We start from the raw sequence: 12,178 nt of genomic DNA on the forward strand, positions 1-12,178 counted from the left end.
ATGCTGGGATTTAATCCATGAATCACCATGCCCAGATTATTTTTTTTTAATTCCACGTGTGCACTTGTGTCCATGTGATGATATACATGAATGCAAGTACTCTCTCAAAGGCTAAAGGTGTTGGACCCCAAACATGCTGCCCCCTCCCCAAGACAGAATGACAGGTGGTTGTGAGTCACCCAACTGGACATGGAACTTGGGTCCTTTTCAAAGGTAGTGTGACTTTTTAACCCCTGAGTCATCTCTGCCAGCCATTTCTCCAGCCTCTCTTCTTTGATTTCCTTCTTCTTGTTTGTTTGTTTGTTTGTTTTTGCAAGACAGAGTTTCTCTGTGTAGCCCTGGCTATCTGAAATTCACTATGTAGAACAGGCTGGCCTCAAACTCAGAGAGACCCACCTGCCTCTGCCTCTCAAATGCGGGAATTAAAGGCATGCACCACCACTGCCAGGCTCCTTTTGCTTTCTTGATCTGAGGTCTCATGTAGCTCAAACTTCATAAGTAGCCAAGGATGACTTTGAACTTCCGATCCTCCCGAATGCAAGGATTATAAGCACTCACCACTATTTTCACGGACTATTTTGTCCGGGTTTTATTTATGTATACACACACCCATAAACAAAATTTTAAACCAGGAGTTTCAGTGAATGACTGTAATCCTGCCACTTGGGAGGCTGAAGCAGGAAGATCAATGCAAGTTAGAGGCTAGCCTGGTCTACACAGTGAGTATCAACTGCACCAAAAAGAAACCAACATACACACACACACACACAAAATGAATGAATGAAAGTAATAAATAAATAAAGTGCTTCAAAACAAAAATTTTTTAAAATAATATTTTTTTAATTAAAAGTAATTAAAAAATTAAATCTAGGTTCTGCATATGAGAGGAAACACTCAGTGTTTGTCTTTCTAACTTTAACTTTCCTCTCTCCACTGTCTATATATACCACATTTTCACAGTCAGTCATCCCCTAAGGGACATCAGGCTTGTTCCAGTTTCTAGATGGTGGGAATAATGCAGCAATTAACACAAATGTGAAGTATAACAGGGCAGGAAAGATCAATCGACTTATACAGTGCCAGTATTGTCTATTTACCAATGCATGACTTCACTTGTTACCTGGAACAGAATGACCTGGAAAAAATATCTAAACAATGGGTCCGTGCCCTTAACAACTTGCTGACTTCCCAAAAGGCTTCTGTAAAATCTCACTTACCCATGCCACCTTGTGGTTCTGGAGTATAAAATCAGAATACAAACTGCTCTGGGGACGGAAACCTTTCAGGAGCCATCCTGGCTTTGGTCCACCAGTGACGTCTCTTCTCTTCCACTCTTGTTGGTGTTGGACTGGCGTATTCCAGAAAGAGTCCCACAACATTTCTGAAGGCCCTAGTGGGATATCCTTCACCATGACCCCATGTGATCAAGAATGACTGCCTCTCCAGGGCCTCTCAGATGACCAAAAGTCTCTGGAGTCAGGAAGAACACATACCCACATACCCAATGGGGTCCCAGGAAGAACGCATACCCACGTACCCAATGGGGTCCCAGGAAGAACGCATACTCACATACCCAGTGGGATCCCAGGATCCCTTTCTAGTGGCCAAAATTACTATGAGACCCAAGATCAGAGTCTCTGAGTGCTGGGAGTCCAGACCAGGTAAGGATGGCCCCCACTCCCCGAGGAGATAGGCAGGAAGAGAAAATGGAGCCTTAATCACCCCACAGAAGATTGCATCCAAAGCCCCGATGAGGACCAAGGTGGTACTGGTATTGGTCTCTGGGGAAACAGACTAGAAACTTAAAGAAGGAGTCCATAACTTCTGAATGAATAGTGGATGAATGTGTGCATGCTTGTCATGGCTCTACACACCCGAGGCTACAGAAACTGATTGGGTCCCAGGACCTATGGTTCCCTCGATGCTGGTTCACCTTCCATAATAGGAGGTGACCCAGCAGAGGTGACTGAGCACGGTTAAATCATGGGAAGGAGGCTGGCAAAGCAGGCACCTTCTACCCCACTTCTCTACCCCACTCTATGCACTACAAGGAGTGGAACATATAACCTCCCCCAGTTCCTGGTTTGGGAACTCCTGTTATGGGGTCTGCACAGATCTAATACAAACCCATACAGTCTTGCAAAGATTGTTAAGCCTAAAGACACCAAGGAAACACCCACACTAGCATCCCCAGAGGATGGAATTTTTCACACGATGCTGTCTCCAATTGTCAGCATCACAAGGAACCAAGATGGTCCCAAGATCATCTCATCCCAACCCTCCAAAAGCAGCTGCATTATACAATGCTCACCAGCCTCAAGCGCAGGCCAGCCTTGCCAGACTCTGTGGGATGCATTTCAGATACAAACCCATTCCAATGTGTTCACTAAGGGAGTATCACACCTTTCCCTCATCCAAGATGGCAGCTACGTTGTTCAGCCACATAGTTGCCAGAAGAGGAGGGAGAGCCCTTCCATGATTTTGAAGAAATTGTAGAAGAGATTGTCTCCTCACAACCAGACTTAAAGGATTAGCTGCTCTCCAATTCAGATGTGGAACTTTTTACTGATCAGAGCTGAAGCCTATGACAGGGCAATAGCCCCTCACAACAAGAAACTCTAAACAACAATATATCAAGAAAGGGGACTGCTTACCTCAGGGAATAAAGAAGCTAAACACAAGAGTTCAAATCTTCCAGCTCCTAGGAGCTGTGTGGTCTCCTCTGGCTATGGAAGTGACACACTGCCAGCCTCACACAAAGAGCCAAGGTCTACTCTAAGAAAACACAGCTCCAAAGTCCCACCCCATTACCCCCCAGAACTCCCCTCACAATAGGCCAGAAAAGAAAAACAAAAGAACAACAAACACAAACTGATATGGGCCAGGGAGCTGGTTCAGTGAGTAAAGTCCAGACTGTCAAGCCTGATGACCTGAGTTTGATTCCCTGGATCAACTGTGTTGGCTTACAGATAATTCTGCTAGACACCTCCCAGGTACACAGCAACAGTTACAGCATCACCCACCGCCATTACTACCTGTGCCACCACCACCAGGTGCAGGTAGCTTGACAGCATATTAAAGGACTGCATAGAAAGGCAGTTACACTTTTAGGTCCACAGTGTAATTTCCTGTTTAAGACTGTTTCTGCCGGGCAGTGGTAGTGTTCAATCCCAGTTGGAAGACCTCTGAGTTCAAGGCCAGCTTGGTTTACAGAGTGAGTTCCAAGATAGCCACGGCTATATAAGAAACCCTGTCTCAAAAATAAAATAAAATAAAAATAACCCACTATTCCTGAGACTGGTGTGGTGGCATATGCCTATAAGGTAGCCCCTTGGGAGGCAGAAGCTGGAAGATCAAGACTCCAACCGATCCTACACACACACACAAGGCTAGTTCTAGGCTGGTCCAGGACACATAAAACTCTGAGTTTAAAGAAAAATATCACTGGAGGAAGGGGTGAAACATGCCTTCTGAAAGTGACAGATAATGCCAAAGGAACTTACAGTAGCTGTGAGTTTCTGCTCACGACCTGAAGGAGACTGGACCCATCAATATTTCACCACAGGTTGGGGAAGGGTTGAGATGCTGGAGAGAAGACTCCAAGCTTTTGCTGCTTTTGCAGATTCGGCTCCCAAACTCCAGTCCCTAGGTTCTTATGCTCTCTTCTACCTCTGTGGACACTGCATGCACATTGTACACTTACCTACATGCAGGTAAGAACGCAAACACATAAAATAAGCGAAAAAATTAAAGACCAGTCGCAATGGGTGAGAGAGTCATATTCCCAGCAGTGTATTCAGTTAAAAGATGCCCTTGCCCAAGTAAGTAACATCCACATCCGCAACCCCAGATCAAAGCCGTGGGTCACACGCCCCACAAGAAAAAAATACATGACAATAGGAACACTTAGGGGAAGAAAGGATTTTGGTGGAGGAGAAAGAAGTAAGCTAATGGTAATAGGGAAATATTATCAAAGCACATTATATATTATAATTTAAAACAAAGCTCAAAAGAAAAAACTACTATTACCAGCATGCCCTTGGGAGGTAGCTTTGGGATGGAGCAGCACTAGAACCACATTTCCCGAAATGCAACGCTCACTCAGCCTACTTTTAACCTATAGTAATTGTCCTTATACAGAGACCTTCATCCACAATGCATTTGGTGGCTAGCTCTCTTGATAGGAAAAGGGCAATCGCAGAGCATGCTGGGAAGGCGTCTAGACGGGGGCCACCATTACTTGCCGACGCATGCGTTTAAACTACAACTCCCAGAGGGCCGTACCCGAGGAGGAAGGCGGGTTCTGCTGCCGGAAGCCAGTTCTAGCCCTGGGCCCCACAACTGCAAGCAGAGCCGGAGCCGCCCTGTTACAGCGGGACCCGGGCCTCTGGGGTCCAGACAGGGGTCGCCATGGTAACGGAGGGGAGCGTCGTACCGGGGACAGGCAGAGGGAGGGTTCACGTACGGTCCCCGGGGTTTCGGTTTGGAGCTGACAAGCTTTCTCCTGCCGCAGATGATCCGGGCCGGGCGCGGGTTCTCGGGATTGGGGTCAGGAATGGGGCTCAGAGGCTTGATGCTGCGCTGCGGGGTGTGCTTGTGGTTCCAAGTAAAGGATTTGGAGGGGGAAAGAGTGTCCAGGGAAGGGACTGCCCTGGTGGGAGACATTTGCAGGAGATTTTGAAACTGCAGAGGCGGGAGAAGATATTGGAGATGAGGAAGGGATGATGAAAAAGAACCAGAGACTCTACAGACAGGGTTCCTTATGAGCAGGGAGGAGCTGGTTTTAAGGAGAGTTAGTGTTGGGGCAAGATGGATATGGCCAGGGAAGACACTTTCCAGGGGAAGAAGAGGACCCTGGAGACCGGAAGTCAGCCCCTATAGGATTGGGCTTAGGCTGCTGCAAAAAGAGAGAGGGCTCTAACATTAGAAAGTGATTTCTAGAAGAAAATGAGGAGCAGCTAACGTTCCACAGAGGAGAGGTCTGGGGTGCAGAGTAGGCTCGAAGGCGTGACATTTGAGGAGGGGGAGCTTTTGGAGCAAGGACTGAGCACTGGATTTAGGGGGAACCTCCACCTCTGAGATGGGCCTTTTGGAACTAAGAGTTCGTTGGATAGGGACTTGGGGAAGAAGAGTTGGGAGGGGGATGTCAAGAACAGGAGGTGAGTAGAGGACTTGGAGGTTGGATGCGACCTTTGTAACAAGGGAGGCCCGCCATGGACGGGGAGAAGGGATGCTTACAATGAAGGCCCTGTGGAGCTTCACAGAGGGGGGCAAAGGTGCAGAGGGTGGGTAGAGGTTACAACAGAACATGGGGGAGGTGGTCGGGAGGCTCCTTGAGGCGACAGCAGAGGGATGGATATAGGGACTAGGGGCTTCTCAGGTGTGTTCCTAGGAGTGCAATGCTTCTCACTGAGGGAAACAGACATACTGGTTGGGGGACGGGGGTAAGACACAGAGGGCTTAACTCAGCCCTGCTTCCAGCTGTTCTTCCCTTATGCTTCTGTGCCCGGCTCTGCCCTAGCCTGCTTGCACCCACCCCTTCCCTTCCTGGGCTGCCCAGAACTGGGTTTCCCTGGCTCAGCAGAAGTAGTTCTTGGAAGGAGCATGTAACATCCTGTTTGTGTTTTCTGCTTAGGTTGAATAAGGCAGATAGATGGAGTGAAGAGTGAGGCTCAGGGAAGACCATGGAGGCTAGTAAAGAATCCAGGGCCCAGGGTAAAGACTTCGAGGGACTAGCTCTGCTTTCTGGTTGTGATCACTGCTTTCCTTGGGTCTTAGCTTTATCATCTGTAAAATGGGCAAGAACATATATGTCTGGACAGATAGAGCTCAGAGCTAGGCTTCCCAGCAGGGAAACTTTGAGCCCTGATTTTGATTGAACTCTGGTAGAGGATTGAACCTGGGGTCCTGGGCATGCTGCTTGAATACTTTACCTTCAGCTGTGTTTCCAGCCTTGTGGTTTTCTCCCTCCCTCCTTTCTCTTCCTCCCACTCTGTGTACTCTTGCTCTCTCTTCTCGCTCTTTTCGCTTTCCCCTCGCTCTCCTTCGTTTTGTCTTGAGGATGAAACCCAGGGCCTTGTCCATGATAGTAAGTCAAGCACATCTCCTGCCACAGAAACGCATCTCAGTCCTTTCTTGTGTTTTATTCATTTTACGTTAGGTTTGTGGAGGTCAGAATCAACTTACGGAGTCAGTCCTCTCCTGGGTCTCAGGAATCAAACTCAGGTCTTCAGGTTTGGCAGCCTGTACCTACTGAGCCATCTCACCAGCTCTTTTTTCCCCCCACTCTTCTCCTTGAGACAGGATCTTGCAGTTATCCCAGGCTGCCTTTGAACTCCCAGTCTTCCCGTCTTAGCATTCCCAGTAGCTACAATCACAGATGCACAACACTGGGTGGCTGGGGCATGCCTTTCTGACAGGGCATACTTTATAATGCTACTGAAAGGTTGGGGCTTTATGATGTGTAATATATAGTAGCCATATGCTGCACCTCTTATAATCAGTTATTATCCTGTTCATTGGTCTAGCGAAGGAGGGAATCTGTCCATTACACAGAAGGGGAAGCCGAGGCCCACAGAGGTTAAGTCATCTGCCCATGAACATAAAGCCATTGCCTGATAGCACTAGGATGCTTTCTAGCTCAGAGTGTGTGCTCTTAGCTGCTTGACTGAATGCATCTAGGGTAGTGGTTCTCAACCATCATGTCCCCTCTGGGGGTTGAATGCCCGTCACAGGGACCACCTAAGACCATCAGAAAACACAGATATTTATATTATGATTTTTGTTGTTGTTTTTTGTTTGTTTGTTTGTTTGTTTTTTGAGACAGGGTTTCTCTGTGTAGCCCTGGCTGTCCTGGAACTCACTCAGTAGACCAGGCTGGCCTCGAACTCAGAAATCTGCCTGCCTCTGCCTCCCAAGTGCTGGGATTAAAGGCATGCGCCACCACTTCCCGGCTATATTATAATTCTTAACAGTAGCAAAATTACAGTTATGAAGTAGTAACAAAGATTTTATGGTTGGGGGGGTCACCATAACATGAGGAACCCCCAATGGCATTAGGAAGGTTGAAAACTACTGGTCTAGGTCTCATGATTGCTGATTTTACTGAGGACTCAGTGGGTACTGGGGATTGTGTTGAGTGAGTACTTGTGGCTTTAACTCAGTTGTTTTGTTTCCTGTAGTGCTGGGGATTGAGCCCCAGGCCTAGAGCACACTAAGCAAGAGCTCTATCAACGTGATTTATCCTCTATTTTTAGTCAGGGTCTCACCAAGTTGCCTAGGCAGGCCTTGAACTTATGATCCTCTTGCCTTAGCCTCCCAAAAAACTGGGTTGACAGGCCTGTGCCACCAAGTCCACCTGAACTACTCAGCTTTCAGAATTGCTCTTTGACAGGTGACGTAGTGTTTGGGGGTCTCGTGACCTCCTTCTGACCCAGATAGAAGGTAGTCGGGTTAACACAGAATGTGTAGTCTGAGTCAGAGCCACTGTGGGTGGTTTTCTTGAGTGATTTACAGCTCACGGTACAGTACGCTGAGGCTCCAAACAGTTTGGGTATTTAAGTGTCAAGGCTCACTTGCTCTCCTGGGAAGTGTGACGCCCCAGGTTCTAGCCCAGAATTCAACAAAACAACAAACAAATGTCATGGGGTCATGGGTTGAAATGGCTCGGAGGGCAAAAACGCTCGCCACATAGTCCCAGCAACCTGCGTCTAATACCAGGAACCCAAGGTGGGAAGGAGTGAATGGCTCCCTCAAAATCCTCTCCACCTCCACACAAACAGACAAGCACCAGATGCCAGAAAGCACTAACACCTCTCGAGAGGACAGGCAGTCTCCGAAGAGCCCAGCAATTCTGCTCTGAGTAGCTGGCCAGAGAGCAAGGAGTACACACACAGAGACTTGTGTGCCATTTCTCACTGTAACCTGGACGTGGAAGCTGTACCATTATCCATCAGCTGAAGGATGAGTAACTGAGGTGGTGCCCATCCACAAGTGAAGTAGCATTTACCGGCAATCGGGAAGTGAGCGGGATAGGCCTGCAATTGCAGTGCTGTCAGGCTGAGGCAGGAGGATCTTAAGTTCCAGGCTTGCCCAGGTCACATTGTGTTCCAGGTTATTCTTGGCAAAATGAGAGGAAGGAAGTGTACTGGAATTAGCAGTGAGTATTGAACAGCTGTGAATGGGCTGAGGGGTTAGCTCAGAACATTTGGAGGGTGAAGTTTGTGGTGTCTGATTTTGTTTTATTTATTTTTTTTGACCAAGTTTTATATGTAGCCTCGGCTGGTCTGGAACTCAGTATGTAAACCAAGCTTGCCCCATACTTAGAGTAATTCTTCTGCCTCTACATCCAGGGTATTGGGCTTCCACCAAGCACCAGTAAAGCCAGTCACAGTGGCCTGCACTTGTAATCTCAGAACTTTGAGGAGCTGAGGCAAGACAAGTTCCCTAAGTTCTCAGCAAACCTGGGCTGCATAGGGAGACCCCGACTTTAGAAAAAAAAAAAAAAAAACAGAAAAGCAAGGCCTGGAGAGACGGCTCAGTAGTTAAGAGCACCTACTGATCCTGCAGCGGACCCAAGTTTGGTTCTCAGCACCCACATCAGGTGGCTCATAGCCACCTGGAACACCAGCTCCAAGAGGCCTGATGCTTCTGGTCTGTATGGGCGCATGCACGCACATGCACATCCAAACACAAGTAACCAAACACAGCTGAGCTGTGTCACTGCCTGTAATCCCGGCATTTGGGAAGTGGCAGCAAGTTCAAAGTCTGCTTGGCTGTGTAGAAAGTTTGAAGCCAGCGTGGGCTACAGGAGACACAGTCTCAATAAAATAAAATAAAATAAAGCACGTTGTAGGAACTCAGACCCAAGAAGTCTAAATATAAACACGGATTGAGTGCTTACATAGCCAACAGGGAGATGGCTCATAACTTATTGTTCAGTGGCAGTGCCTGTCACCCCCCCTGTGTGGCTCAGTAAGAGCACCTGTCCACAATCCCCCAGGGAGCACCTGGAGGGGTGGCTCCTGCCTGGCTCACTCAAGGCCTTGGGTGCTTCCCCAGGACTGTAACTGTTCCCCCATCCCTGATAAGATGGAGCATCTTGGGAAACTTGATTTGAAGGTGAGGAAGTGGCTTCAGAGATGGGTATAAGATGAAGTAAAGCCTGGGACTTGGTCAGTCACTCGACGGAAGCAGGACCACAGCCCACGTCCAGAGTGAACAGCAGGACCCAGGGAGGCAGCCTCAGAAAGCAGGGAGAGAGAGAGAGAAGAGAGAGAGCGAGCCTGGCACCCCGCCACCTCTCCCACGGGATGTGTCATGGCGCCCACCCTGAGCCGTGCCCCTCGCCGCTCTCATTTCCTCTCTGGTCGCTCTAGATCCGATTCATCCTCATTCAGAACCGGGCAGGTAAGACGCGCCTGGCCAAGTGGTACATGCAGTTCGACGACGACGAGAAGCAGAAGCTGATTGAGGAGGTGCACGCCGTGGTCACCGTCAGGGATGCCAAGCACACCAACTTCGTGGAGGTGACTGATACCCTCCCCGTGCCCCTTTCCGCCCCCGACTTCCCCGGCACCTCCGCCTCCCGCCCCTCTCCAATAGTAGCACGGCCCATGACCTCCTCTCCGCAGTTAATCCACTCCGCATGCTTTTAGCTCGTTTTTTCTCTTTCAGGGGTTGTGGGTGTGGTCGGTGAGCAAAGAGCACACAAGCATGAGGAGTTGAGATCCTCAATACACCCGCAAACCCTGTTCATTCCGGTGACGAGATCTGAGGGAGTGGATGTTTTCAGAGCTTCAAACATTCCAAGCCTCCGGGGGAGGAGCAGGTGCAAAGGCCCTGGGGCAGAAGCATGGGTGGAGAGTTCCAGGAGGGGCAGGCAGAGAGAAACAGTGTGGCTGAGGTCCTGAGGTCTTCTGGCACACTTAGTGGCCAGAGCCAAAGAACAGTTTTGAGCAGGGGGACAGGAGTTGGCACCAGCTTCCAGGATCCCCTGTCTGTCTGCATATTTATTCACTGTTGTGGGGGAAAGCATGCACACCACAGTGTCCCTGTGTGCAGAGGTCAGAGAACAACTTTTTGGAATTGTTTTCTCCGTCCGCCTTTGTGTGGGTTCCAGAGATGGACCTCATAATCCTCCAGCCTCAGCCTCCTTGGTCCTGGAATTACAGGGCTGTACCACCACGCTTGGCTAGGATCCCCCTTAGGGATCAAGAACAGAAGCAGGCGACCCTCAAGGTGGTACCAGTGTGGCACAGGGAGTTGCCAGAGATGAGGCAGCATCGCAGGAGGGGTGGGGGCTCTGATATGAGGTCCCAGCTAGACAGCCCCATTCTTCCAAGATACACTACACACACACACACACACACACACACACAGAGCGCGAGCGAGAGAGCGCAGGTTGGTTGGGGGTGAGAAGCAGGAGGGAGTGTCTGCTCTCATTCTATAGAGGTGTTGGAGAGAGTGGCAGTCACCAATGCGGGAGAGGCTGGGGACAGAAGCACAGACCAAGTGCATGCGCCATATCATCCCAGGTCCTTACCATGTAGTCCTTACCAAGTTTCTTAAAATTACTAGCGGTGTCACTCTAGTCATAGCTCAGGACCCCCATTGCACCTTGAGCCAGTTAGAGAAGCCGTGTATGTCTCGAGGTGCTGCCCTGAGCCGAGATAGCATTGAACAGATGCTGCTTGAAGTCAGCCACATGCCAAGTCCTGAGCTATGACTAGTGAGTGACATTGCTAATTTTAAGAAACTTGGTGGATACTAAGACTGATGGCTCATGCCCTTAGTCCCAGCACCAAGGAGGTAGAAGCAGTCAGATCTCTGTTAGTTCAAGGCTAGCCTGGTCTCTGTAGAGTTTCTAGCCAGCCAGAGTTACACATTGAAACCCTGTCTCCAAAAGAAAGTTGCATGAAAGGCTGAGTATATGGCTCAGTTGGTAAAGTGCTTCCCCAGAATACATGAAGTGCAGGGCTCCAAGCCAGAGCCGCGTCACACGGGGGCGGGAGCATCACACGGGGGTGTGAGCACCACACGGGGGCGGGAGCACGGAGCGTCTGCCTCTAATCCAGTACTTGAGAAGCTGAGGCAGGAGAGGTCCTCAGCTACATGGAGAGTTTATGTCCAAGATGGACTGCATAGAGACAATCCTGAGGGGGAAAAGTGCGTGCCTGTAACCCTAACATTGTAATACATACCTGTAACCCTAACACTGCAGTGCATGCCTGTAACCCTAGCTTTGTGATGCATGCCTGTAACACAGGCACTGAATTCCTGTGTTTATGTGTGTGGCAGGGCAGAGTGAGTGCGGAGGCCAGAGGTCAACCTTGAGGGTCATTCCTTAAGAGCTATCTACCTTGTGTTTTGAGATAAGCTCGCTCGTTGAGGCCTGTACTCACTGGTTACTCTAGACCGACAGGCCAGAAAACTCCAGGGAGCCTCCAGCACTGGGATTAAAGCATGTGACACCGCGCCCGTCTCTGTCACATAGTGAGACTTTAGGGAAGAGCTACTCCCGGCCTTTCTTGTTTAGGGAATAGGGGTCCGGGGTTAGTTTTACAAAACAGAATTTCTCTGTATGGCCCTGGCTGTTCGAGAACTCACTCTGTAAACCAGGCTGACCTTGAACTCAGATCCTCCTGCCTTTGCCTCCTAAGTGGGATTAAAGACATGTGCCACCACCACCCAGCTTTTTCTCCTGGTTTAGACAGTCTCACTCTGTAGTCCTGGCTGACCCCCAGCCTTGACTATCCTTCTGTCTTTATCTCTGAGGTGACAGTTTTCCCCACACTTGGGAAATAGAGGTAGAAAGATAAGGAAAAATTTGAAGTTAGTCTGGTCTGTATATAAAGTTCCACACCAGAGTTGTATAGAGAAACCTTGTTTCCACAAATAATAAATAAATAATGAGCAAAATAATATTTAAAAAAATGAACTGAGCTGAAAAAAAATAAAAATTCCAAGACCCACAAAATATGTAGTTCATCACAGTTACCACCAGGTGGTGCCCTGCATACATTCCAGAGAACTTGGATTTGGCTAAACACCAGCCATATCCCAGTGTGAACATCAATATCTGTGTTAACTGTGCACTCCTTTTGTTTGTTCACTGTGCTAAGGCCAGAACACAGAGCCTCATGCACACTGGGCAGGGCTCTGCCACTGAGCCACGCCC

General features: G+C 49.0%; 1 protein-coding gene across 1 annotated transcript in view; it reads left to right on the plus strand.

Annotated features, from left to right (window-relative positions):
* The first annotated feature begins 4,299 nt into the window (after window positions 1–4,299).
* The window catches only part of Ap2s1 (adaptor related protein complex 2 subunit sigma 1), a 10,683-nt gene continuing 2,804 nt past the window's right edge, over window positions 4,300–12,178 (plus strand). Inside the window, exons 1-2 of the mRNA XM_028779557.1 lie at window positions 4,300–4,413; window positions 9,378–9,527. Coding sequence (XP_028635390.1) covers window positions 4,411–4,413; window positions 9,378–9,527 — 153 coding nt within the window. The 5' untranslated portion in view covers window positions 4,300–4,410. The remainder of the gene's footprint in view (window positions 4,414–9,377; window positions 9,528–12,178) is intronic.

Source organism: Grammomys surdaster, unplaced genomic scaffold, assembly GCF_004785775.1.
Source record: "Grammomys surdaster isolate TR1022 unplaced genomic scaffold, NIH_TR_1.0 354, whole genome shotgun sequence".
NCBI classification, from domain to species: Eukaryota; Metazoa; Chordata; class Mammalia; order Rodentia; family Muridae; genus Grammomys; species Grammomys surdaster.